At 45.1% G+C, this 27,500-nt stretch overlaps 2 protein-coding genes across 2 annotated transcripts in view; one reads left to right on the top strand and one right to left on the bottom strand.

Annotated features, from left to right (window-relative positions):
- LOC121721126 (neuroendocrine convertase 1-like) overlaps window positions 1-11,608 on the bottom strand; it is a 178,598-nt gene extending 166,990 nt beyond the window's left edge. The window contains exons 1-2 of the mRNA XM_042107772.1: window positions 11,388-11,608; window positions 7,788-7,965 (exon numbers count right to left, since the gene is read on the bottom strand). Coding sequence (XP_041963706.1) covers window positions 7,788-7,965; window positions 11,388-11,434 — 225 coding nt within the window. The 5' untranslated portion in view covers window positions 11,435-11,608. The remainder of the gene's footprint in view (window positions 1-7,787; window positions 7,966-11,387) is intronic.
- Window positions 11,609-12,251: 643 nt separating this feature from the next.
- mms22l (MMS22-like, DNA repair protein) overlaps window positions 12,252-27,500 on the top strand; it is a 26,531-nt gene continuing 11,282 nt past the window's right edge. Inside the window, 15 exon segments of the mRNA XM_042107770.1 lie at window positions 12,252-12,323; window positions 12,662-12,860; window positions 12,975-13,100; window positions 13,189-13,241; window positions 13,437-13,524; window positions 14,565-14,742; window positions 14,936-15,029; window positions 15,235-15,365; window positions 15,633-15,746; window positions 16,079-16,249; window positions 17,481-17,549; window positions 18,086-18,205; window positions 20,471-20,706; window positions 24,149-24,425; window positions 25,094-25,326. Coding sequence (XP_041963704.1) covers window positions 12,293-12,323; window positions 12,662-12,860; window positions 12,975-13,100; window positions 13,189-13,241; window positions 13,437-13,524; window positions 14,565-14,742; window positions 14,936-15,029; window positions 15,235-15,365; window positions 15,633-15,746; window positions 16,079-16,249; window positions 17,481-17,549; window positions 18,086-18,205; window positions 20,471-20,706; window positions 24,149-24,425; window positions 25,094-25,326 — 2,120 coding nt within the window. The 5' untranslated portion in view covers window positions 12,252-12,292.

The raw sequence follows: 27,500 nt of genomic DNA on the forward strand, positions 1-27,500 counted from the left end.
TGTGTGTGGTTGTATGTGTGCCTGCACATGTGTGTGTGTGTGTGTGTGTGTGTGTGTATGTGTTGTGTAGCCAGAAGCTGACCTTATATATTTTCTCTGCAATTCTCTCTACCTCTGTTTCAGCACACACCGAAATCCCCTCCGCCTGTGTATGGGTGTCCGCATGTGTTTGTGTGTGTTTCAGAAGGAAGTTGACTTACACATGACTGTGAGGTTTGGGTTGATTTTTTTCTTTTTAGGGGGGGGGGGGGGGGGGGGCTGAATTGGTCTGGCTTGTAGAAGGTTTTTTTTTTAGAGAAAGTTATTAAAAATGACCTTGAAACATCAACAGAATGTGAAGAAACAAGTGTTTTGACAATATGTCAAAAATATCTTTTGTCAAAAATGCCTCCGCTCTGTGCTGAGATATCTACTGAAGTTAGCATGCAAACCAACTAGCATTGTTACGGCTCTCTTGTAATACCACTTCCTGCCATGTGTGGCACTGTATTAAATGCAATGCAAGGAAGTAGAAGAGTGGCATGTGGCTGTGTTCGAGGCAACTCAAAGCCTACAGAACTCCACATGGCACCTCTCTGCAGGTATTGCGTAAGGCACCTGTACCTGTCTACAGCCTTCCTCTAGTTCTGTAGTCTAGTTCTTTTCCCATGTTCCCATTGTCTCACACACACACACACACACACACACACACACACACACACACACACACACACATACACAAAAGTCAATTTAGGTTTAATCTATTTATCTCTGTCACCTGATGTGTCCATCAATTCATGACTGCTGGGTCCAGAGAGGGGGGTGGGTCAAAGCCCCTCAAACCCATCAAAATGAGACCAACCGAGGGCAGTACTGGGGCTAAGTGGTGTTAGGGCAGTTCCACTGCTAAGCCTTTCATGGGTAAAAGGACAGTATTTTCTGTCCGCGCGCTCGCTGGAGAAAGGGATTTCAGGCCTGACTAGTGGCAGTGTCAGGAAGGATGACACATGTCAGAGATAACGAGAGGGTATCCAGTGTAACTCTCTCCACTCATCAGTCTCGCCTGGCTGGGGGACACATTGAGCTCCCCAAGTCCGAGCCTATCAGTCCATCAGATGCCAGCTTCGTTTCGTTGTTTTTGGGCCTACGCATCCACACACCCACACACCCACTGGTTTACAGGCCTGCCGCTTGTCAAAATTTGTTTTGTTTACACACCAACATTTTGACACACATTTCAAAAAACAAAACTCAAGTGACAATTTCCAGAGAGTCTACCTGGCAACAACCATATTTTCTTGTCACATTTTCTGCAAAAGCACCAGAGACAGTTGTCCCCACAGTATAAACAATGTCTAACTTGTTCCCACAGTAAACAATGCTCAATACACTGTTGTGAACTCTGAACCTCAATGCAACCTGCTGTGGTTTGTTTCTTATCTTTTCAGTTCTTTTGCACCAGTGTTGCATAACAACCAATAAATAACACAGTCACAACAATATTGTTACAGCATTTCTGTCTATTTTAGCAGGCTCTAACAATCCTCCAACAACAATGCTCAATTTAGGACATCATAACTCTAGCACTGCACATTTTTTTAGAGTCCTCTTTTCTTTAGATCTTCTCTTATTTATATCTCGATCTCGAGATTACAAAACTTTATTTTCCCGAGACACCAACATAATTAATTTGATATCTAGATGAACTGATATATAAAGAATAAGACAGAGAGTAAAGCCTACCCACATTTCAATCCATGTGAGCTTACTGTTGGACAAGCCTAAATGGCCAAAGACACCTTGGAAGAGACAATGTGGCTAAAATAAAACATACCTTGTTGAACCTTTGATTGTTTTTATTCTAAAAGTAAAAGCATGCTAGCTTATATGTGGCTGATGTATGACTAGGGTCTGGACCTATGCAAAGCCTACCAAACAGCCTTCTTTTAAACAGGTTGTAATATTTGAAAACGTTGGATGCAGTTATTACATATTATATACCGGTAAGGCAAACAATTTCAACAGCCATCAAACCTTAAGAAATCGGCTAGTAATTTAGATACTAGGCAAGAGCTGCTCATTCCTTTATCACATACATGAATCACAATAGATCATTTTCCTAAATCTATCAAATTAATTATTTTACTATCTCAAGATTATCTTATTTATTATCTCTAGATACTGACATAAAGAACATAAAGAAGTCAAAATCTTGAGTGAAGATCTCAAAAAAGTAAATAACTCTCACGAAAGTGGCATTACAAATTTACATACAAATTGATGGCATGGGGCTTACATCGTGTCCAGAGCATGAACTTTTTTTTGACAAAAATATGCATGAATAACTGGCAAACATAAGTATAAGTATAAGTATATACTCTTTTGATCCCGTGAGGGAAATTTAGTCTCTGCATTTATCCCAATCCGTGAATTAGTGAAACACACTCAGCACACAGTGAACACACAGTGAGGTGAAGCACACACTAATCCCGGCGCAGTGAGCTGCCTGCAACAACAGCGGCGCTCGGGGAGTGAGGGGTTAGGTGCCTTGCTCAAGGGCACTTCAGCCGCAGCCCACTGGTCGGGGTTTGAACCGGCAACCCTCCGGTTACAAGTCCCAAGTGCTAACCAGTAGGCCACGGCTGCCCCGAACATCTGTAACAAACTGGACTTAGTATGCCCCCCCCCCCCCCCCCCCCCCCCCCCCATGTCTGTCTACAAGCCCTATGTGGTCTCTCATTCAGTTGATTCTGAAGTGTATTTTCTACATGCAAAAGACTAGCCCTCTACCAACAATAACAATAAAACAAAGAAAACATTTAGTCTCACTCTAGATCCCATCCAAGCACAAAGCATCCGGCACTTCAGAACCTCTCATAGTGTCTGGGTGGATGTCTGCTCGTTATTTCTGGAGAGCAGTGGCCTGTTAAATGGCTGGTTAAATGAAACACACTGTAAGGAAATTGAACTGAACATGTAGGACAACTGCTCTGGCAGAGGCGAGCGCTGGTCTGGTTCATAATGATTATTACGATTTACAAAAATAAAATCGCTAGAACTCTTAAATCCACACACTGAGGACTTCAGAGGAAGTGGAGGAAGAGGAGGGAGGGAGAGAGGGAGGGAGGGAAGGTGGTGTTGAAAGAGATCAAAGAGATGTAGCAGTTTAGAAAACAGTTAAATGTTCCAACAGCAAGAAAACAGACCAAATGATCAAAATGACGAGACAAAAAAGGGACAAAAAAGAAACAACAGTTGAGTGCGGTCCACTCCTTCAGACGGAGGAGGAAATAAGAGTGCTGTTGAGTCCTTAAGGATCTAAAATAACCAGAAAGAAACACCCTCCTGTTCCACCAAGGAGCTGCGTACAACTGACTAAGAGCAAGAGAGACTGGCAACCACTTGCAACACTAAATTGAAAAAAAAGAAAAGAAAAGATGACTTGTGATTAATTGGAATGTTTTTCACCCTCACAACATTCAGCATAACCAAATCAACTTCAATCAATCATCATCATCATCGTCACCATCATCATCATCATCATCATCATCTCCATTACCATCATCAAATGTGCAGAAGAGTTCAACATGATTGTAAACTTTGCAAGCATGTAAACTTTTATTGATATTGTAAACTTTTATTGATATTGTAAACATGTGAACTTGTATTGATAATTCACAAACACTGTCTGCATTCATAATAGGCTATACTTAAAATCAATATACAATGTACTATAATGTGGAAATAAAGAATGTAAAGATCTTAAGGATAGGGGAACAGAGATGGACAAGAAGAGACAGAGTAAGAAGGAAAGAATGAAAAGAGAAAAGAGTGAGAGTCATTCTGGGTGATGGAGGGACACAGAACGATTAAACTGGAGGAACTGGAGAAAGTGCGACAGATGAAGGCAGAGAGAGAGAGAGAGGGGGAGAAAAGAGGAATGAATGAGAGAGACAGACAGAGTGAAAGCAAAAGAGCTGTGAAGGGTTGAGAGGTGGGGGCGAAACGGGTGGACGTGTGTGTGTGTGTGTGTGGGGGGGTGGGGGGGTGTGTCTCCAGATGAGTTGATAGCGTGTCCACCGACACCAACACAAGCTGTGGCACAGTAATGAGATGCTAATGACATGGTAAATGCTATGGTAATCTGGCAGCAGTATTCCACATCACCAGAGAGAGATGGAGAGAAAGAGAGAGATGCAGAGAGAGAGAGAGAGAGAGAGAGAGGGGGGGGGGGGGGGGGGGCTCAGAGAGAGAGGGAGAGAGGCAGAGAGAGAGGGGGGGGGCTCAGAGAGAGAGGGGAGAGAGGCAGAGAGAGAGAGAGGGGGGGGGCACAGAGAGAGAGGGAGAGAGGCAGAGAGAGAGAAAGGTCTTTCACCTCTGGCTGAAGAGAAGGGACTTTGGGTCCCTGGGTGCTCTAAATAAAGCAAAGGCAGAACCCCCCCCCCCCCCCCATCCTTAACACAAACACACACACACACTACTCCACAATGAAACAGCTAGACATAGGCAGATATCTTAGATCTCAGCAGAATTTATTGTACTCTCAATCTTTGCTTAATCATTTCATCCACAAACATGATACCCCGAAAAACAATATGAGATGGACAAAGATAGCCTTACACACAACTAGCCTAACACACACACACACACACAGACTCTCTCTCTCTCTCTCTCTCTCTCTCTCTCTCCTGCCCTCTCTGTCTCACACGCACACATGCACACACACGCACGCACGCACGCGCGCGCACAACACACACGCACACACACACACACACACACACACACACAAACCAACACAACTTAGGCTACATGCCAGAAGACTGCAGAACTAATCTAACTCCAACCCACAAACATGCTGGGACTGACACCTTGCAAGAACAGGGAAGAAAGGAAGTTGGAGGGCAAGGGGAGAAAAACAGAGGGAACGAACAAGTGAAAGACAGTGACATGCCCCTGTTCACACACACACACACACACACACACACACACACCAAACCACATTAAGAAAGAGGAGTGAAAAGGAGAAAGAGAGAGACGCATAGATAGGGCGAATATCATGCAGAGGAGAAGGTAGAGTGAAACGTCTGTGGAGTTGTGCAGAGAGGTGGTGGACACACACACACACACATGCCCGTGTATGAAACCTCACACCCCTAATTGCAGTTATTATACCTGCTCTGTCTGTGCCTGCTCTCAAACATTTTAACATTGGCATAGCTCTCACACACACACTCACACACACACACACGGATAGCATTTCATTCAAAACAATGAACAATGAGTGACTTAAAAAACACATAATTACCAGACTGTTTTTTTTATCCCCCTCAAAGGCAATTTTTTCCCTTAGTATGAGACTACAGGCCTCTGAAAGCAAAGGCTTGGTCACAACAAAACACCTCATCATAAAGATGCATCTAGTTTGCTTTTAACTTGTGAAAATACAGAACAAAAGTATCTTTTCCCTTACTGTAAGTGGATAAAAGCATGTGTTAAAACACTTAAAATGCAATATAATGTTGGTAAGTAAGTTTTAAAACACTAGTCCCCGTTTTGAAACCCCACTGAAATTGTTAAGTGTCTTACAGTAACACCCTAAGCTCTGTTCTGCTCTGAGCCTTCACCAGGCTTCACTTTCTACCAAACAAAAACAAAACAACAAAGAAAACAATCCTTCCTCTGCAACAGACTTCTATAAATGCACAAGATGCTGCGGGATGTTAATATATATATATATATATATATATTATCAGCATGACAACGATGAAGGCCCTCTTTAACAAGCTTTCATAATGTAACAGCAAAGGCGAGGAGCTGTGACACAAAAACGCTGTCACGACAAACCCATACGCGGTGACAGACGTGCCGTGCCTGAAATTGTTCTGACTGCAAAAACAAACAATGTAATGGGCCCGGCGCTATTGGAAATGGCATATGCAGAGATGCTAAACACAGCAAAGGGAGCAGCCGGGTTTAAAAATGGCACTAATAACGGAGGATGGCTCTAGGATCCAGAGGAGAGAGGCAGCAAGGGAAAAAATGTGATAATAACATGAAGCTAATGTGAAAATCAGCTGACCTTATCTGACTAGTGTTCAGGTGAAAACCATAATGTCTGGAGGGGAAGCTGTTAGGGGAGGGGCATTTTTTGCATTTGGAAGTCACATCCGAGTCAAGAATATGACATCATTTGATTTCCCATTTCAGCTCAAACAAAAACCTTATCTAATGATTTTGAAAAAGAAAAATTGGAGGGGGGGGGGGGGGAGGTTTGGCCAAATGTGGTCAACTGGAGAGCAGGAGAAAATCACGAGTGACACAATAAAATTGGATTTAACTTAACAAAGAGGATTTAATGGCGATGACATTCAGCGGGTGCCGCGGGGCGACAGGTAAAACAGACCAGTCAGCCGTTTCGACGCCTGGAGACTCGAGGGGGATGCGGAGATGCAGTGAGCGCTTCACTTATCGAGAGCACAGGAGGCTCACAGAGGCGAATTAATCAAATGCAATAAAGGGACACTAGAACAGGAACTACAGTTCCCATGCTCCCCCACATTAATTCAACACTGCTGAGCTGAACAAGTCAGGGTGTTAGGATGACACACACATAGTCATGTATCAGAGAACTTTTACATAAGTTTGAGGAGGTCTATTGACATGGAGTAAAGTTTGTGAAGGGTGTGTTTGTGTGCAAGCCTTGCTGTGTGTGTGTGTGTGGTGTGTGTGTGTTTGTGTGTAAACTCTGCCACAGGTAGGCCTACATGTCATCAGTGCAGAAAGCATCTGACATGAGTGTGTGTATGTGTGTATGATGGCCCTGATGTTAGGCATAAGACATCTTGCGACAAGGTGACGTTGAGATCCAGTTGGCAGGGAGTCGAAAGATTTGGCTTGTCCTGGCATGGTAACTGACACGAAGGAGAAAGAGGGCTGTTTTTTCCTTCCTTTTTGGTGGGGGTGGCATCATGTTAGCTGACATGCCGGAAAGGCAAGGATTTGTGTGTGTGTGTGTGTGTCTCTGTGTGTGTGTGTGTGTGTGTGTATATGTGTGTGTGTGCGCGGGGTGGGGGGGCAGGAGAGGCAGCAGAAGTCACTCAGGAACAGGCAGCAGGCAGATCAGCGGGTGGGATTCACCCTTCAGTAAACTGCTGATAAAGGTCAAACCGATGCATTATTCACAAAGAGAGCCAGAGCCAAGGCCAAGATGGGCTTACATCCTCGGGGCAAGTGTTTTAAGAGTTTCAGCAGAGGGATTCCTACAGTGCAGTCCTGTCCAATTTTATTCAGCAGAGAAACACTGTTTTACATAAACTCTCTACAGCACCCTGGGTATTTACTGAAGATTTCTGCACACTGTTTACATCACAAGTCTCTCACAGATCATGGTTTTACAAAATGCATAGAAGGGCACAGTGTTTAAACAACAATCAAGCATAGAAAGCAAGCATGGTAATAAACAAATTGGTATGATAGCAAAAGGTAACAGATAGCCAAGAGAGGAACACTCAAAAACTGGATAAAAATGACCTTGATATTAACTATACTTTTCATAAAGTTTTGATAATGTCAGGGTTTATATGGCTGAGCGCACAAGTGCGCATGTCTTCGGTGGTCTTTGATCTGATATGAAATATTCAGAAACGCCGCCACTGTAATTTGATGAAAGCTAGATATCCTCAAATGGAAATACCAGTCAGCACTTTCACATTTCTGCCTATAAAAGACTCTGAGTAAACGGATTTAAAGAATGAAAATTGGGGGTCTATAGGTGGAAGTAATAAAGGCTGTTTAAAATATGCGCTGACCCGTGAGATGAACCGCAGTCCGTGCTGCTCGGCCAGGGCTCGTCCGGCTTGGATGCCCCCCTCCATCTCCACCGCGTAGAACACATTGGCTTCGGTGCCGCCCTGCCCTCCTGTGGTCACATAGCGCCACTGCAGCATCCAGAACAGCGTCAAAACAGCTGGCTGTTCCATACCAAGCCTTGAACACAACAATAACGGAGTGATTAGAGAGATAGGCTAGTGTATCCAGAGATTCTTGCAATAAGGAGATTAATCCCAAATTTCACAGAACAATCTACCATTTTAAACTGACATATACATGTCTTACAATCTTGAAAAGATTATTCTTTTTCTTAAATATTAAAATAGATCAATATGCAAGTCATATATTAACAACTAAGCCCAATGGCCTAGACTCACAGATGACCTTGAGTGCATTCAGTAGTTGGAACTGTGATGTTAAGTCAACAAGACTCAATGAGAATGTATTTGCTTGTAATTTAAAGGGTGTGTTTATGTAAATAATTTTAACATAATTTTAACAGCATTTTACAGTTTCTTATATACCATTTACTGTGCATTTAATAAGTCCTAAAATGTAAACCATCCATTAGTCAACAAGGCAATACCGGGTCTACCATGACATATATGTTAAACATGTGTTGTACTGCAATGCTATATGATGCAACTGCAAAGTTTAAGCTATACAAAGAAATCAATGATGCAATGGTGAGGTGTTCTTTTCTGTGTTCTGTATTATGTAGTGGAAAGATATGAAAGATATACTCAGGTCCAGTTGTACTCCATGCATATTTCATGCAAATATCATTATAATAATCAGCGTCCTGATCAATTCACTAAAACAGTGGACAGTAGGCTCGTCAGCAATAAGACATGACAGTTTTCCATATACAGTACTACAGCCAAGGATATGTCTTACAAGGGTGATTTCTGTTTATTTTGCATGGAGCACATTGCGACAGAAAAAAATAAGAAAATAAAATGATCATCTAAACCCAAATTGCAATTGCAAATTCTCCTGTGTTTCGTTTGATTAGTCATCCTTTGTCTAACAGGAAAGTATTTGTCCGTTTTAGTGATTGGAAGATCACCCCCACCCCCTAATACCTCATACAAACGAACCCCACACTCAACCGCCTCCTCAAAAGAGAGACTGACATATTTAACCTGACACACAGAAATAGCAACGCTCCTCCTGTCAGCCTCCTGACATGGTCTCCTTCTCCATCTGAAAGTTAGTCCCCCTGGCATTAGCACTGACTCGGTCACTAGTCACCTGTGGTCAGCCTTCAGTCGTCACCTTGGTAAGCTCAGACAGACATACGGAGGAGGGAAGAGCGTTGGCTTCACCTCTTGGACTCTCTCTCCTCTCCTGCCCTCTCCCACTCAAGTTCTGGTCAGTCGTTCCCACTCTCACAGAGCTCACCCGGCCGCAACCCTCTCTCGCTCTGCTCCCACACACTCTACTCTCGCACGACTCACTCCGCTGTGTAGCTCCCCGTAACACCATGCAAATGACGGCCTCGGACTCGACTCGGCACACAGGGCACCTGCACTTAGCGCTATCAGCATGCAAACCGCCAGGGCTGCTTATCTAACCCCTGTGCAGGGAAGATCTAACTCTAGGCTCTCCCAATGTGATCCACCTGCCTCGCACTCACAAGCTAACATACATGTATGGCCATAGCAAGGGTTTGGGTGGCCGGAAGGGCTAAATTCAGGCATTAACAAGTTACATGTGGAGTAGCCTATCACAAGTGCACACTAAAAGACATAATTACACTATGGAATAACTACAGTATTTGGACTATACAAAAACTGACCATGGCTGATACATTCAGTAGGTTTAAAATGTAACATGGCAGATACATTCAGTAGGTTTAAAATGTAACATGGCAGATCGCAACCAAACTGAGTGCAGAGGCATGTCTCCACATCAACATATGCGATTCTTACAATGGCTGTAACTGCACTAACAAACAAGAAAACATATTCTACAGAAGACTCCTTATGTTGCAACTTGGTAGGCATACATTGACAAAAAGAAACAAAACACATTGAATTTGTATTAACACAGTAAAACCTAATTAATCAAATCCAAAAACCTCACAGTCACCCACAATTCTCTGCAATTACATGCAGGCTATCATCATAGCCCAATTCCTGACACTTAGCCTAATTCACATAAAATTCTGGAATGTTCTACTGGCCCCCTCCCCTTAGTGGCCACCCACTCAGAACTTAGTCAGAAAGAGAGAGAGAGAGAGAGAGAGAGAGAGAGAGAGAGAGAGAGTCCTATTTGCCTCACAGAGATGTGTGCCAGTGTGTTAGTGAGCCCCAGGGCGGCACAAGAAGAGAGGCCAGATGATTTGTTCCGCAGGAACAGCAAACGTGAACGGGGCCCCAGGCCCTCCGGGGACGCTGATAAAGCACCTGGACATTTTTATAGACAAACTACTTATTTCTGTCCTCATATCGCCTCAGAAAAGACTGATAACTTTATATTCCTCTGAGGCACTGCGGTGAAAAAGCGTCCAGGGGAAAGGCCTTTCAAGACTTTAATTGATCAGACTGAAGCCCTGAGCCCGTCCTCAGATAAAAGAGGGACTTGAACGATTTTCCGCACAATGGGGAAATCTTTCTTTGGGGCTGCGGCCCAATAAAGAGTAAAAATGTAACTCATTATGGAGATTCATTGCGTAGCATTAACACTGGGCTACTATTTAAAAGACAGTCATTAGAGTCATTTCTATCAGTCCTCAGAGGTCAAACAGAGGGTCAAATAGTGTAGCTGGCTAGTCAGAGGACTTTGTGCAGACCATCTCTCTCATTCATCCAAAATATGGACAGGAGTATGGTAGGTAGCCTATTATTGCAGATATATTTTGCTTTTCATATTATGTTGTCTGAGCAAAATGAATAAGCTGTATTAACATCGACGAAAATTAGGTTTCATCGTGAATTTTGTGGAGCAGTAGCCTATAGTGGATATTGTATAGTGCACACATCTTTTCCCCCAATAAATAGGCTACACATGTTCCTGTTGACTTTGGCAGAAACATATTTTGTGGTGTTCATTTGCGTTTGTATCACATGGACTGCACTCTGACACAGCCAAAGGGAAACTGAGACAAACACACCCCACACCTCCCGTTTGACTGCATATTACATGTCACGTCCATGCACACGCTGATTAGAGGGATGTCTCATTCACAATTTAAGTAGGCTAGCGTATGGATATTATTCATTGCAGGATCGGTAGCCTACCATAACATCGGATGCAGAAATATGACAAGGCTACACGTCAAAAATAAATAAATCAAATTAATGTTAATTAATTCATTTGAACGATTAGCTAGTTTGCAGTGGTTCTTTCTATACTCTAAATGCAGTTACTGAATATCTGCAAACAAGTTCAAATAGCCATTGTTGAATGCTGAACTTTGACTACAGTTCAACCAAACTCAAACTTGCATGTCGTATGAAGTGTATGAATGAGGGTGGGATTGAGGATGAGATGTGCAGTGTTGATCCCACCCCTCTTCCATAAAAACAAAGGTTAGGCTCGGATTAGAAATCGCCGTGAATACATCGACTTACCTTAATTTCGACATTTCAGTGCTGATTTGCTGTGGCATTGGTTGCATCGGGGAAATGTTTCAACGCCTGACGCCATCCCAAACACATTATCTAGCAAAAAGATGTTAGCATCAGCATACGGCTTTATAGACCAGACACTAACGTTAAATGCCGTGAAATTCCACTGCTGTTGATGCGTTTCTTTCCGATAAAAACACATATTTGACCCTAATAACAAAATACCAAATTGTCAATGTATGGCCGCAGCAAAACAGTCTACAGCCGCGGCTGGACGCTTCTCTTCGTTTCAACTGATATTCTGAAAAAGCGGGGAAGATGCTTTTGAATGCATGCATAGTGGCGAGGCAGCCGGTGCAGACAGATCTGCATATGGAAATCAGGGTTAGCCTAGGTCCAATTTTATTTAACTGCGATGTACTGGTTTTTAATTAGATGGGATAGCCAGAGCTAGGGATGATGAGACGTGATTACAATACACTTAATTTTCAACTGCTTGTCTAGTCGTATCAGGCGAACAATCCGTGAGAGAAAGTGGCTGCTGTTCACAATGATCGCCATCGTCAAATTATAGCCTACAATACATAGTCTACTGCATCATACACTTGCATTTGTTGCGTGCTATATCATCCTTAGCGACAACAACCAGTAGCTTATCATAGTATGCATTCGCAGACCATAAGAAAAATGGTCCCATTTAGATTGAATTATCATTTTTGATGAGCACACGTAGATAATATGATTTATTCTAAACGCGTTCATCGAGTCAAAATGCAGAATTAAGTGTTAAAGTGTGATCACGCCTCTCTGCAGAACTTCTGGCCAATCACAGATTTATACTAGTAAAATGTCACAGTACTACGCATGCGTTGTATTGTCAAGCACTCGCGCGGGAGAAACGGAAACAAATGAAAGGAAGTATCAACAGTGGCCAGGCATGTAAGTTAACGTTGTTTTTCATGTAATATACTCTATTTATGTGCATATTTCAATATTTGAAGATAAACTACACTCATATGAACTGTTACGGCGACTGTGTTCTGGTCGTCTTTGAGTCTGTAATTTGTAGTGACCCTCATTGCTGTGGCAAATGTTACTCAAATTAGCTAGCTTAACGTTACAGCTATCTTAGTTATTCTACATAATGTAGCATGCTAAATATTGGCTTCCCCAAAACTGTAGATACAACAGCATTGCTTGTACGGAAATGTTCCTTTGTGTGCACTGCACAGACTAATTACAAGTCAGTAACTACAAGTTAATACTGTGTTTTGCAGTCCGACTTGTCACTGAAATGGAAGATGACTTTAGTGAATCCCTTACACCGCCTGTGTCGCCTTTTGCCGGAGAGAGCCTCTATGCTTCAGTCCACGACCAGCCTCCATACTTTAGCTGTGCGTCAACGTTAGATCTGAGCCGAGACGAAACAAAAACACTTTCCTCAGAGGGATACGTTAGTCGGGGAGCCCTGAAGAGGTACCGCACGGTTGTCTAGTGCTACGGTATCACTCAAACCCATATCACACCATTACAAACATATGCTCGGTACAACCTCTTTATCTTTTATTTTTATCGCCTTCTGATCCTCAGGCTACTCCTGAAACTCGATCCTGCTCCGGGGGACTTTGAGACAGACACTGTTGACATATTTGGTTTTTCTTGGGTGACAGAAACAGCTCTGGTGGAATCCACTAAACTTCTATTTGGCTTATTTAGGTAAGCTTAATAGTAGCTCACTTCCATATGCTTATTTATATCTCTCATCAGATTATGTGGTAAATACAGATAATCTCTCTCCTTTCAGGCAAAAAGTTCTTAAACTGGAAAGCCTGGTACAGTCCAGCTCCCATGACTTTGGTGAGCATTTTCGTTGCAAAATGTTAAACATGTAGCAATGTAAAAAATGCTGTAGTTATCCATATACTATCAGGTCACAACAGTCTCTTGTGTGTTGCTGTTTTTAAATAGCATGATTGTCATGTTCTGATGGTCATGGTTGCTGTTTTACAGTTGTGCCATGTCTTTCATACTTGTCTTACCACTATATTGTAGGTCAAGCCAGTGGCCTACATTATGAAGCAGAAGACCTCAGACAGCAGTGTGTCCTGTTCCTCCAGTATGTGAAAGTATTCATAAGCAGGTAAACCACTTGTAAATGTATCCTATTCTAGTGTTAGCAAGCAGGTACTGCTGTGCAACAAGTTAACGTCTCTCCTGACACCTGACAGAGATGTGTTGGCATCAGATGCTGCAACCATGTGTTTGAGCCTCCTTGCTAGAATGCCTGCCTCCCAATCCGAAGTGCTGCGAGCATGTTTATGGGTTTGAGCCCAAGCTGAGACCGGGCTCAGTCAGCACAATACTGGTTACACTGGTTACAGGCAAGTCTCTCCACTCGGCGGCCATATTGCAATGCTTTTTGGGCACTTATCGGGCATCTATTTCGTCAGAAATGCGCGTGTGCTAGGCTTCACGACACCAGGCGAGATCACAATACATGATTGGCACGATGTTTTCACAACACACCACATTATTGGCTCAATGTATTCACAATACAGCACATGATTGGCTCAATGTATTCACATGTTGTCGTTTTGCCACAGAAGGGGTGTGATATGTGTAGACACCTGCCATATTGGCGTTACAAACTAACCCCATGTATTTCTATGGAGGATTTTTTAAGTGCTGTGTCTCCTCATTAGAAAGTCTCTGGTTACACTATCACTGCATGAATACCTCAATGGAATGTGTGCCTACCATAAGACATGAATCAGTGCTACACTCTGGGGGCATGCTCATGATCCCCCATGTTCATGCCCCCAGAGTGTAGCACTGTAGCTGCCTGGCTCCATTAGCTGTGGGCTGCAGCAACTTGAGCTAGGTAGAACCGGTTGTTTCCGTTTTTTTGTCGTACTGACAATAGTCTGTGAGCCCAGGAGACAGGTGAGTTAATTTTTTTTTGGGGGGGGGGGCTTTTTATGCCTTTAATTTGATAGGACAGTGGAGAATGACAGGAATTGAGTGGGAGAGAGAGTCAGGGTGGGATCCGGAAAGGACCATGGGGCGGGAATCGAACCTGGGTCGCCGGAGTACGGTGCAGGTGCCCCAGCCAGTTGCGCCACAGCTGAGGCCAGGTGAGTTATTTTAATGTTTTATGTGTTTTGCATGTGTTACCTGCAGATTCCTGGATGCACCACAGGGCCTTGATGAGGGACCCCTTCACCCATATGAAGAACTAGAGGCTCAGCTCCCCTCCTCATTGGTTGAGGAGCTGTTTGGAATCACACTCTTGATCGGCCGTCTCAAAGACCTCCCAGCCAATGTCCAGAGTGCCTTCACCATACAACACCATGGCAAGGTACTGCACCAGTGTCACATACAGTATGTGAGAGAGAGAGAGAGATGGGTAGAGGGTAGGTGCACTTAACGGGTTGGTATGAGTAATGGGTGAATGTGAGTAATGATCGAGATGGCGAAGGAGAGAAGGAGACCCCACTGACCCGTGTGTGACCGACCCGTGTGTGTGTGTGTGTGGGGGGTCTGCTCCACAGCTGTTTCCTCCATCCTGGCACCTGCTGCACCTCCACCTGGACGTCCACTGGTCTGTGCTGGAGATCCTACACCTGCTGGGCCAGAGGACGATGGGTAAGCAGGCGCATGACACTTGGACATATGAGATTAAACCACTTCAGACATCAGCTATAGCCATGTAAATACAGTAGAACAGGGAGATTATTATGGCATCATCCCACTGGTAAGACCGATGGTGGTTGTTGGTGTGGAAGTGCTCTGCCCTGCTATGTTATGTGGCTGCCTGAGAGTATTGTGTTGCGTTTGTGTTCATGAGCAGGTCAGGTGGTGTACGCGCACCAGTTTGTGAACCTGACAGGGGAGAACATCACCAACGTCAGCCTCTTTGAGGAGCACCTCAACAGCCTGCTCTGTGATCTCATCGGCCTGGCCCTGAACAAATACAGCAAGGTGTGTGTGTGTGTGTGTGTGCCTGTACACATGATGTGTATGCATAAACTGCAATTAGTCTGAAGACTATGGGTGTTTGTGTTTGTGCATTTGATACCTTTTGATATCAGTATTTAACACCCAATTTGTTGAAATGAATTGTATTTGTTTTGCCTATGCTTTTGCTATTGCATGTTCTGTATTTGCCTTTTATTATAGCTGTGAGTGTGTTGATGTTGACTATGTGTTCTTGTATTCTTCTTGTGTGGCGATGGTCATGTGGTTTAGGTAAGGCCCACTGAGGCCCTGTCCAGCCACCACTACTACTGCCTCTGCACTAAAGAGCTCTGGGTCCTCCTCATCCACCTTCTAGAGCACAGGAGCAAGACAACACACACTCCTGTGAGTCAGGGAACACACACATACACACGCTTGTACACACACACACACACACACACACACACACACACGTGCACACACACACACGCTTGTACACATGCACACACACACACACGTGCACACACACACACGCTTGTACACATGCACACACACACACACGTGCACACACACACACGCTTGTACACACACACACACACACACACACACACACACACACTCTCTCTCTCATTGCCCTTATGCGCAAACATATATATACTCACAAACGCAATTACACCCGTCCTGTTTCTGTGTTCTGATATTATTGTCTGGCTTACCTTATTCCTCTCCACGATCAGTCGTTCTGGGGCTACGTGACTCCGCTTCTGCAGAGTCTCCTGAAGGGGACGCCAGCGGCGGAGCAGCGCCTTCCCAGCACCTGCAAAGACCCACTGGGCTTCACCTGGTGGCTGGTCACACACCTGGCTCAGGTGGGCCAGTACAGCCGAAACGGCTCGCTTCATACTGAGGTATGCCACCCAGCCAGTCTATGCCTGGGAGTGTATATCAAAAGCCCCTTTCACGCGGGTGGGCTATATGTATGAACACAATTATACACATTATTTGACCTAGACATCACCTGGGCCTTACCCACCTGCCCCCTAGACATCACCTGGGCCTTACCCACCTGCCCCCTAGACATCACCTGGGCCTTACCCCACCTGCCCCCTAGACATCACCTGGGCCTTACCCCACCTGCCCCCTAGACATCACCTGGGCCTTACCCCACCTGCCCCCTAGACATCACCTGGGCCTTACCCCACCTGCACCCTAGACATCACCTGGGCCTTACCCACCTGCCTCCTAGACATCACCTGGGCCTTACCCTACCTGCCCCCTAGACATCACCTGGGCCTTACCCACCTGCCCCCTAGTACTAAGTCTGGATGTCATGCGAGTGAATGTATGTCTGAACACAAAAGTGTAAAACGTGAGTAAATTCACACCTTTGTTGTGTGAAGCTGATGGTGTCCACTCGGTTTAACCGTCCTAATCAAATTCATCCATTCATTTTCTTTCATGACAGACTGGCACTAATTTGCAAAAACAGGAAGTTCTGATGTAGGGTAGTTATGCACATATCGCGATAAAGTTCTATATTGGACATTGGATATTCGACACATTCAAAAAATCCATTTAGCACTGGCTACGAGGGATGGATTTGTTAAAAAAATTGTCATTTTATATTTCATTTAAAATGTAAATGCCCAAGATCCAATTTAAAACCAAATTTACCACGGTTATGCACACATTCACTACATGAACACAGTCAAAAAGCATTCAAAGAGAACAACCATATCATCGCGATTTAACTGAGGGCTATGGCCAGAAATCTGCACATGAATCTATACATAAAATTTCTTAAAACAGCGTTAAAAGTGAGCACATTGTTAGACACAAACATTTCACTGCCACTACTCCACCTAGGGATTTTAAGCACAATTCTCAGTGCATCATTATAAGCCACTTGAAGTTTTTTTTCATTTTTGACTCACTAAAATTACACCACAGGTGGTCAGATGGGCTATTGAAAATGTATCTTCACAAATTTTGTGTGATTGAATTGATTCATCATGGAGCTGGTTTGGCCTAGACAGTATGGCTTAAGCTGTGTTTGAAAATGATGTGGTTGAAAGTATATCTGGGCCTGTGGATCACCTGTTGATGTGATGCACTGGTTTCTGTGGTAATGTCTTTCAGAAACAGTTCCAACTCGAACACAACTGGAGTTTTGTGTGTGAGCTGCTGAAGTCAACCTGTGATCCAAAGGTAGGATTGCCCTTTTTATTCCTCCTAAATGGAGAAATCTGGCGATTTTTCACATCAATCTCCGTTTCTCGAGGTCATTGAGTACTGTCGGTACGAAAAAACCCCAAAAAACAATTGGTTTTATCTAGCTCAAGCTGCTAGTTCCAACAGATGAAGTAGCCAGGCAGCTACAGCACTACACTCTAAGCCCCCATGTCTGTAAGCCCCACATGTTCATGCCCTCAGAGTGTAACGCTGTAGTTGCCTGGCTACTTTAGCTGTTGTGAAAGGTGTAAACAATTTGAAGAAATATGTTCAGCAGTTCTTGAATAACTATTCTCATTAGTGTATCAAAGATGCCACCCATGATTCTCATATAGTTTTCAGCAAACTCAATAAAGTACTCAGTCCTCTAGCTGTTTGTTCAACAATGTTGCTTGTACACCATCCTGGCTCTGTAAATGGTACCATAGTGGCTAGTGGCTTGAGGTGGATCAGCTCAATTAGTGTGTGTGTGTGTGTGTGTGTGTGTGTGTGTGTGTGTGTGTGTGTGGTAGGGGAGTGTTCAGGAGGAACAGATCCGGATGCATGTGCATTGCTGCCTGAGTTTAACCATGCTGTGGGAGCCCAACACCAGTGCGGTGACGACCCTCTGGGAGTACTACAGCAAGAATCTGGTGAGACGCACACAAACACACACACTCCTGAAATCAAACCAGCCTTGGAGATACAGACATGCTTAGAATACAAGCTATTTACCTGTCCTGTCCATTTATCTTAACAGCATTCATACCTATTACATGTTTCTTTCTTATATCCATTGCTATCACTTGACCTTACCCATTGTGGACCCCTATTATCATCCAAAGCATTATGGTGCTATGTTGCTATGTTTGTGTTAGCTTCTGCAGCCAGTGTGTATTAAGCCTATTCCAAGACTAAAAGATTTGTTCAATGGAGATTGACTCCAGTGTTTCCCCTACAATGTATTCATCAGCGGCGCAGCGCCGCTCCTGGAATTCAAGGCCACTGCAAAAAAAAGTTGCCTAATTTAAAAAAAAAATAGACGCAAGTGAACTTCAGGAACAGCTGCCGTTCGTTCAGGTTTCATGTCAACAAATAATAGTAGGCTAATGTTGAAGGCGCAGTCAGGGATTCCACAGGAGATCACGCTTGTTTGTGTTTATTTTTAAGTTTATTAACAGACGCAATTTTGTGCAAAAAAACGTAGCCTACATTATGTTAAAGGATAATTCCGGTGTGATTTTGACCTAAAGTGTGTTGAAACATGATAACGAGTGTGAACGTATGTCTCATAGCTCACAGGAATCGGCTTGTCCCCTGCACTCAGAAATCTGGCGCTAGTTAGCCAATGCTACCAACACAGTGTTTCATTCTGGTGCCTCGGGCATCGGCCTAGCCATGCAAATAAATCACTATTTTACACCATTTACGAGGCTCAAAGTAGCTCCATACTTCATTGGTAGACTTCCGAGGGCCTTGACATTTAAAACGAGACATAGAGAACTTTGAAAAAGCACTGGTAGTTTATTTACAAGACGATTTATACAGACAGTAAGGAATTTTACCGTTCGACGCCATCTTGAATTTAGTCACGATAAGTCGAGCGACGAGTACGAACAGGCACTGTCTGTATAAATCGTCTTGTAAATAAACTACCAGTGCTTTTTCAAAGTTCTCTATGTCTCGTTTTAAATGTCAAGGCCCTTAGGTCAATATCACACCGGAATTCTCCTTTAACCAAGGAACCAAATTAAACACGCCAGCGAGATAGCTCGCCCCTACCTTCAGTAGCCTATTCCCAGATAAATCCACGCATTGTTTCGTTTTTGTTTGTGATACAGGCAATGCTTTCAAGCCCTGTGTTGCTAACATACCTAGGCTGTGAAACTAAGGTCTAGCTAGCCTATTGGTGGGTTTAATTGAATTTGAGTAATAGGATACGCAAGCATTTACATCTGAGAGAGTTTGTAATTCCTGTAGAGCTCACCAAAATTATAGATATGATACAAGACACTTATCTGCTATAATCCAAGATAGATTTTCTTCGAATTTTTGACCATTTATTTTACCAAATGACATGGGAAACATAATTCATTTCATCCACATATTCTTATGCACCATGCACAACAGCGTCACGGGCCGTCACGGCATTAAAGTGACAGGCACTCAATTCGACTTGCACAGCACCAATACAGTGTAATGGCATGAAAGAGAAGTCTATATAGTTTATACAGTGCTGTGCAAAAATTAAGACACCCATGCTGAAATTGACTAAAGGGAGGAATAAAAAACATATTTTGCCTTTTGTCTTAATGCCTTAATTAAAAAAAAAAATAGGACATCAATTATTTTTTAATGCATCATGTATCGTAAATAAATACATTATATATAAATGTCTTAACTTATGCACAGCACTGTATATTCTAAATAGTAATAGTTTGTACAGTGGCCTACAGTGTACAGTTGTACAGTGGCTAATACTAATAATGTAAATGAAAAAGGTGAAAGAAAAACATGAATAATCCTGTTCAAGTACTGCAATAATCATGCTTGTGTTGATGGTTATGTCATAATTTGTAACTCAATCTGTCCATTTCTTTCACAAAATCCACCAGAAGTCACCATTTAAGGAGTCATTTTTTCAAATGTTTCGGGGGGGGGGGTGCTTCCTACAATCAACAGCACCACCGCTGGAAAAAATTCTAGGGGAAACACTGGACTCTTTGAGAACTAGTCTTAATCCATGTATGGGAAAACTGTCCCTTCCTGTTTATAGAAAATGCTCTGATGTCAAATCTGTCAGACATTCTAGAACATTATGCAGTCGGACAGTGAGATGAGTCTCTTAATTTATTCCATCTGGCTCCTCGTTCACCTGGAGCCCCTCATCACCGCTTGTCTCTCCACCCTACCCCCAGAACGCATCCTTCGCCGTGCCCTGGTTGGGTGTGAGCGGCCTGGGCAGTGTGGGCCGCGGCCCCCTGTCGCTGCTGGAGCTGGCGCAAGCCTGCTGCTCTCCGGCGCCGCTGGGCTCGGCCGCTCACACGCAGCTCTACCGCGCCTGCAGCTCCTTCGCCATCTTCCTGCGCGTGCTCGCCCTGCACCTCGGCCAGGAAAACGCAGGTGGAGCCCCCTGGAGACAGATCAAGGGCAGGTCAGGAACCGCCGCCGCCACTGGAGTTCTCATTCACTCACCAATACAAGAACAGCTCGCTCGCTGTACTGCTTACACACCACACAGCAGCTTGACACCTTTGCAGCAATCTTTTGTTGTTGAACAACTGAACAACTATTTGGTATCATCTTCAAATTAATTTGAATATTATTATTGCTGGAATACGGTCATGTGAAGGACCGATAAACCCATTACTATGCACTGATGTGGTTCAGGTCAGAAAACCCTACTGAAATATAAGAAAAACTGACAATTATTTGAAAATAGAGCCAGTTAGCAAGTTGGCAAGCTTTTTTCAGTACCAACTGGGCTTTTGGCAGTGTTTGCAAGTTTTTTGCTTGCTTTTCACATAGTTACCAATAGTTGTAAATCTAATCCTAATGCTGCTTAGTGCTTACACAAGTGTTTTTGCTAGTGGAGTTATCTGACATTGGAAGTGTACTGTTGTACACTGGCATGAGCAGCTCTGCATGGCCTTGTATCAGTGCCATTTCCATGATCTGCGTCAGCATTAGCATCTAACAGCTCTGTTTTTACCCTCATTCCTGATCTGCGTCAGCATTAGCATATAACGGCTTCTACACACAGTTGCGTTCCGTCAACGCATGCCAGTGGGTGTTCCCGACTGTAGCTATGCAAATGACTTGAAGTATAACCGTAATTTCATTGGTTGGTGCTGTCCGTCGATTGATTGGACGGTGCCGTCTGTCGGTGCAGCAACAGCTGAACTTCTCAACGCGAGCGACGGGAGAAACGCGACGCAACGGATCCACAATTCAGTTCGCCAATGGATGACGTGAGCCCATGTAAAGTGAATGGGATGCGTCTCCAGCTGTGTGTAGAAGCCGTAACAGCTCTGTTTTTACCCTCACTGTCCGTTTCCCCTAATTCCCTAGTGATTTTCAGATTTATACAAATTTTACTTCACATAAACATTTGCCTTCTGTCAATCAGACTTATGTTGCTATGGTTCTGGCATTGTCTTTCATAGACTTTCATGGCATGATGTTGCCTCTCCCTCATCTGTAGCCTTTGCTAGGCCCACGGCACTGCACACTGGTGTCTGTGTGTGTGTGTGTGTGTGTGTGTGTGTGTGTGTGTGTGTGTGTGTCGCCAGGACCACGCTGACTTCAGGCAGTGCAGATTCTCTTTAAAGGCAACAGGTGACTTTAAATGGCCAAGAGCTCATGGCGTGGTGCAAGGTAGGGTGTCAAAGTTACATAGCACTCACTAAAGCAGGCACACGCATGCACTCTCCACACACATGCACTCTACACACGCATGCACTCTACACACGCATGCACTCTACACACGCATGCACACTACACATGCATGCACACTACACACGCATGCACACTACACACACCATTTATCTGCTCAGGAACATGCGGTACATATCTTAAGGTTGTGTGTGTGTGTGTGTGTGTATTTGTGTGTCTGTGTTTGTGTGAAGGACTCACCCTCAGTTCACCCCGTTACTCTTTTTTTTTTCTCTTTTACGCACACACACACACTCACACTCACACACTCACACACACACACACACTCACACTCACACACACACCTACAGTGCACACTGAGCTACATTTGGGATTCGCAGCTTGGCCCTGGTTTGGATGAAAGTGCCCCACCTGCTATGTACACACACACACACACACACACACACACACCCACACACACACACACACACACACACACATACATATACACGCGCCATAAATGGTGTGATCCGATCTGGTGGTGTGTGTGTGTGTGCAAGGATATAAATCCGGATAATGACTTCCCTCTGTTTGGAACGTGCTTGGCCGCACAGCAGACACAGAGGCTAATTAGCTAACGAGCACGGTGGTTAATTCGCCTTAACGAATGGCTCTGCGCGCACATGTGTGTGTGTGTGGGGGGGGGGGGTGGTAGGGGTAGGCAGGCAGCCATGAAACTCTGGGAATTGGTGGGGTTGGGGGTAGGCAGCCATGAAACTGGCAGGGCTGGGCTGGGCTAGTTCCAGCACCCAAGAGGAAGGCCCAAGCCACACACGCACACACACACACACACCCAGAGAGAGAGACGTATGCTCCGAGGAGGCCGAAGTTCACCCAGGGGGCGTGGTGCTCAGCAGGGGGTTGGCATGCGGCGCATTAATGAGCGTGGCAGGAGGGAGGGGGTCCGTGCCAACAAACTCACCCCAGCATCTGCTCCCCCGCTGAGGAAAAGCTGTCCGGGATAAACAAACAATCACACACAAACACACACACACACACACACACTCTCTCTCTCTCCTGCTGTCTTGCTTGGTCACTCTTGGTCTTTAACTCCTGTGTCAGTGCCTCTGCTTTTTTCTGTCCTCTACTTTCCTCTTTACGTTATTGTTGTCCATCTCACTCTCACACACACACACACTCACACACAGAGCGCTAGAGAGCTTAGTGCTCCATCATCCAGCAGGGCTTGTTTTGTATTTTTTTTTTCAGCAGCTGCTGAGATGTAACCCACCATCTCAGCAGCTCTCTCTGCGTGTGGGTGTATCTGTGTGTGTGTGTGTGTCTGTGTGTGTCTGTGTGTGTGTGTTCATGCCAATCTTCTGATGGAGTCCAAAGGGTTCTCTGCTTGGAGGGAAACAGCTCTGTGTGTGTGTGTGATGTGTTTGTGTTTGAGAGAGGGGGGTTAGTGAGAGTATTGATTTTTCCCTGGTGCTGCTGTGTGTGTGTGTGTGTGTGTGTGTGTGTGTGTGTGTGTGTGTGTGTGAGCAAGAGAGAGGGAGAGAGCGACAAGCTGCTGTATTTCTGAGTATTTCTGACATTTAGCATGATCTTTTAAAGGCATTTCACACACAATGCCTGAGGGATTATATGCTTAGATCAGTTACTTTCATAAACTCTCTCACACACTCGGACAGAAGTAGGTGCGCTCAGCTTCACCTTACTTTGCTTTCCCAGAGCGATGAGCACACTCTCTCTCGCGACAAGAATGAGCTGTTTCTGCTTTTTTTTAGTTTCCTCCATCAGACAGAAACACAGGAGGATGTGTCACTCATCTGGTTCTCCTCTCCTCTCATGGGTTTAACTGTTCTCTGGACCTCTTCTCTTCTCCCTTCTCTGCTCTTCTCATCTTCTCTTCTCTCATTCTCTTCTCTTCCCTCCATCTCTGCTCTTCTCACCTTCTCATCTTCTCTTCTCTCATTCTCTTCTCTCCTTCTCTTCTCATTCTCTTCTTCTCTTCTCTTCTCTTCTCATTCTCTTCTCTCATTATCTGCTCTTTTCATCTTCTCTTCTCTTTTATTTTCTTTCTTTGTTCTCTCTTTCTTTGTCACCTTTTTCTGTTCTTCCTCTTTCTTTTAATTATGTGAGTATCTTTCTGTTCCTTGTCTGTATGAAATGTGCCACATTTGCCTTGTATTTCAATAAGCATTTGCCTTCCTCGTCAGGATCTACTCTAAGTTCCACCAGAGGCGCATGGCGGAGCTGTCTGAGTTGGGCTTGATGAACTTCCTGCTCCTCTTCCTGGTTCTGGCCCGCAGCGCCGAGCTGGAGGACGCGTCAGGCCGGGCCTTCGACCTCATGGCGCTGCTCCCGGCGGGCACCATGCCCCCGGCGCACCGGGCCCTGCTATGGCGCGGCCAGCTGGCACTGCTGCTGCTGTACGTGGGCCGCGGACTGGACGCTGGCGCCCACGCCGACCGCCTCGCCACTTCCTTCACCCAGGTGCCACTTACACATTATCATCCCTTGGTTAAACCTCTACATCATCCTTTGGTTGAGCTCCTACATCATCATCTGGTTATCCTGTATTGGATGTTATTATTTGTCTAGTCTATTACTATGATTTTTCATTTTAATTTATTAGACTTCACTTTTAAACTATTAGTTGTAAAGATAAGCCGATCTCATACTCACAATTGGTATTGGTCCAATATTGGACAAAAGTACTGGATCAGATATTGTAAAGTAAAGAAACTACCAATCCGACCCCATCGATTCCGTTAAAAGCTAAAATTATCATAAACTCGGAACCCATTGCTGCCTTTCAAGCATGTATCCAGGCAAATGTATTACCAGCATAGTTGATTTAATAGAGGGTAAAAGGCAGTATCGGATTGACATCAGCATCAGCAGACACTAAAGGTTGTCATATTGCTAGCGGTACATTAAAAAAAGTTGTATCGTGCCATCCCTGATTAGTTTTAACGCTATTGTAATGCTTTGGATAAAAGCATCTGCTAAGTAAACGTGAACATGTAAAGGTTGGCCTAGTATTTAAAAGGCAGCATTTATGGTTTTTCTTTGCGCTGTAGCTTGAATATCAGTCCTTATTAGTAAGATAAGTGTTTTTGGGAAAAAGCGTCAGCTAAAAGCGTAAAATGTAAATGTAGGTGGCGCGGGAGTTCTACCTGAAGACCACCGAGCCGTCACGCAAGCTGGCGCTGTGGCAGCCACTGGGGGCATACCTGGATGGCGTGACCGAGGTGCTGGAGACCAGCGGGCACCTTTGCCAGGCCGAGGAGAGGCTGCTCAACGAGGGCTTCACCATGCTGCTGCCCGCCTGCAGGCAGTCCGAGCTGGCGTCCACGCTGGGCTTCCTACAGACCGCACTGGCACAGCTGAGGTGAGACGCAGCCAGGACGTGTACACACACACACACACACACACACACACACACACACACACACACACACACCACTCAGACTTTTCTCTCGTTTCATCCTTTCTCCATCAACTCTTCTCTGTTGGTCACTCTTTTTTGTAATCTTCCCATCATCCTCTTCTTCTCCATCCATGTAGCTCTCCACACAGATATAGCTTAGTGAGCTCTCCAAAGACATCCACACATGCACACAATTTGACATGTACGGTAGATATACTCCTTAGACAGTTGCTGATGGTGCTTAGGATTACGTTTTACTACTTTGTGTTTCAATGGTTTTCCAGACTGTAAGCTGATTTATGGCCAAGAAGATAGCAGTGAATGGTGCTGTTTTTTTATTGTCATTTATATAATTATCGGAAGAAATTCCATGCAGTATTGTGATCGTTTTAAGTCTGTCCTTCCTGCCACACAGTGAAAACCTCCTCATTGCTATGGCGATGTGGTGGTGTGTGTGTGTGTAATGTTAGTTTTCCGTTCCCCCCTGCAGTCCACACACACACACACACACACACACACAACGGCCTCATTGTGCTCTACTGTCGCCGCTGCCAGATAAACACACCCATTCTCCATCCCTCTCCTCTCCTCTCCTCTCCTCTCCCCAGTCCTCTCATCTCCCCAGTCCTGTCCTCTCCTCTCCTCTTCTCTCCTCTCCTCAGTCCTCTCCTCTCCTCAGTCCTCTCCTCTCCTCTCCTCAGTCCTCTCCTCTCCGGGACCCAATGTCACCCTGTCCAGGTGCTGGCAGAGGCCTGTTTAGACTTACGGGGGGTTGGGGCGGGGATTGGGCCCAGGCCCCCCACTGGTGCCCCAGCCAGGGGCCCCTCCTGGGTGTAGCCTCGCCTGGCGGCAGGGTGCACTGGAGGGTGTGGAGTGAGGCTGGGTCGGCGCAGTGGCAAGGCCAGCCCGGGTTCACTGCTGGGACACAGGTGTGTGTTACACACACACGCCCAGGACAGGTCAGCGGAGTGCCTGAGAACCAGGTGTCTTTGTGAAAAGAGCTATGTGTGTGAGTACTTGTACGTGTGTGTGTGTGTGTGTGTGTGTGTGTGTGTGTTTATCTTTTGGAGAGATTTTATGCATCCACTTAATTTGGTGTGCGTTTCATTTCTCTGAGACTACAAGATGCATCATCACTCCACAGTTTGTATACACACTTCCATTCACAGGTGTGTGTGCATTTGAGTTCACACATAGCCCACACATACACACACGCACGCATACATACTCACACTACTCCACTCCAAGGTGAAATGATAAGAATCCTCTCTCATTTCAGTGGTGGCCCCTCAAAACTCTGATTCTCCTTAACGCTGTTAATTCCCAGAGTTCCCGGCTTGGGATGGGGGGGGTTGGAGGGCCCTCATTTGCACATTAATGGCCGATAAGGAACGTTGAGCGCCAGGGCCGCCTCCCAGATGGGTTCATGTTGCTACAAAGACCATGCTGACCCAGTTTAAAAAAAAAAAAAACTTAAATTCGTCCCTCCAGAAATGAATCGTAATCCCCACCACCCACCTCTCTCTCTCTTTCTCTGTCTCGCGCTCTCTCTTTCTCTCTCTCTCTCTCTCTCGCTCGGTGCCGTGTTCTGTTGTATCTGTGTGATTAATGCGTTTTCGTGCGCCACAATTAACGCCCAATTACGCGGGCAGTGCCAGGGCCGACCGCTGCTTTATCACCGGCATTAAGAGCGGAGACTTCCGCGCAACACTCGGCTAAATTAGCCTTTTCAGGAGACCCGCGGCCACTCTGCCCAGTGGCGGGCGGGAACCCACCGCGCCAATCAGTGCCTAATGCCCCTCATCGTATGCTGTCCCATGATCCCATGCGTGCGTGGGCGTGTGGTGCGGAGACCTTCCCCCTGTGTGGCGCCGGTCGTGCGTGGTAGGAGAGGGGAAGGGAAGGGGGTGGAGGGGGTTGTCGAGGGCAACAGAGTTGCCGCAGAGACTTACGATGGCACAGTGCCTTGAGTCGGCCCGGCTAATCAAGTTCTGGACGATCAATTAATCAGCTTCCCTGCTGCTGTGCCACCTCACACACACACACACACACACACACACACACACACACACACACACTCTAGAGCTCAGTGCCCACGCATGGGGCAGAGTACGAGGTATGACACTGATCCTCTC

This window comes from Alosa sapidissima, chromosome 10 (genome assembly GCF_018492685.1).
Source record: "Alosa sapidissima isolate fAloSap1 chromosome 10, fAloSap1.pri, whole genome shotgun sequence".
NCBI lineage: Eukaryota > Metazoa > Chordata > Actinopteri > Clupeiformes > Clupeidae > Alosa > Alosa sapidissima.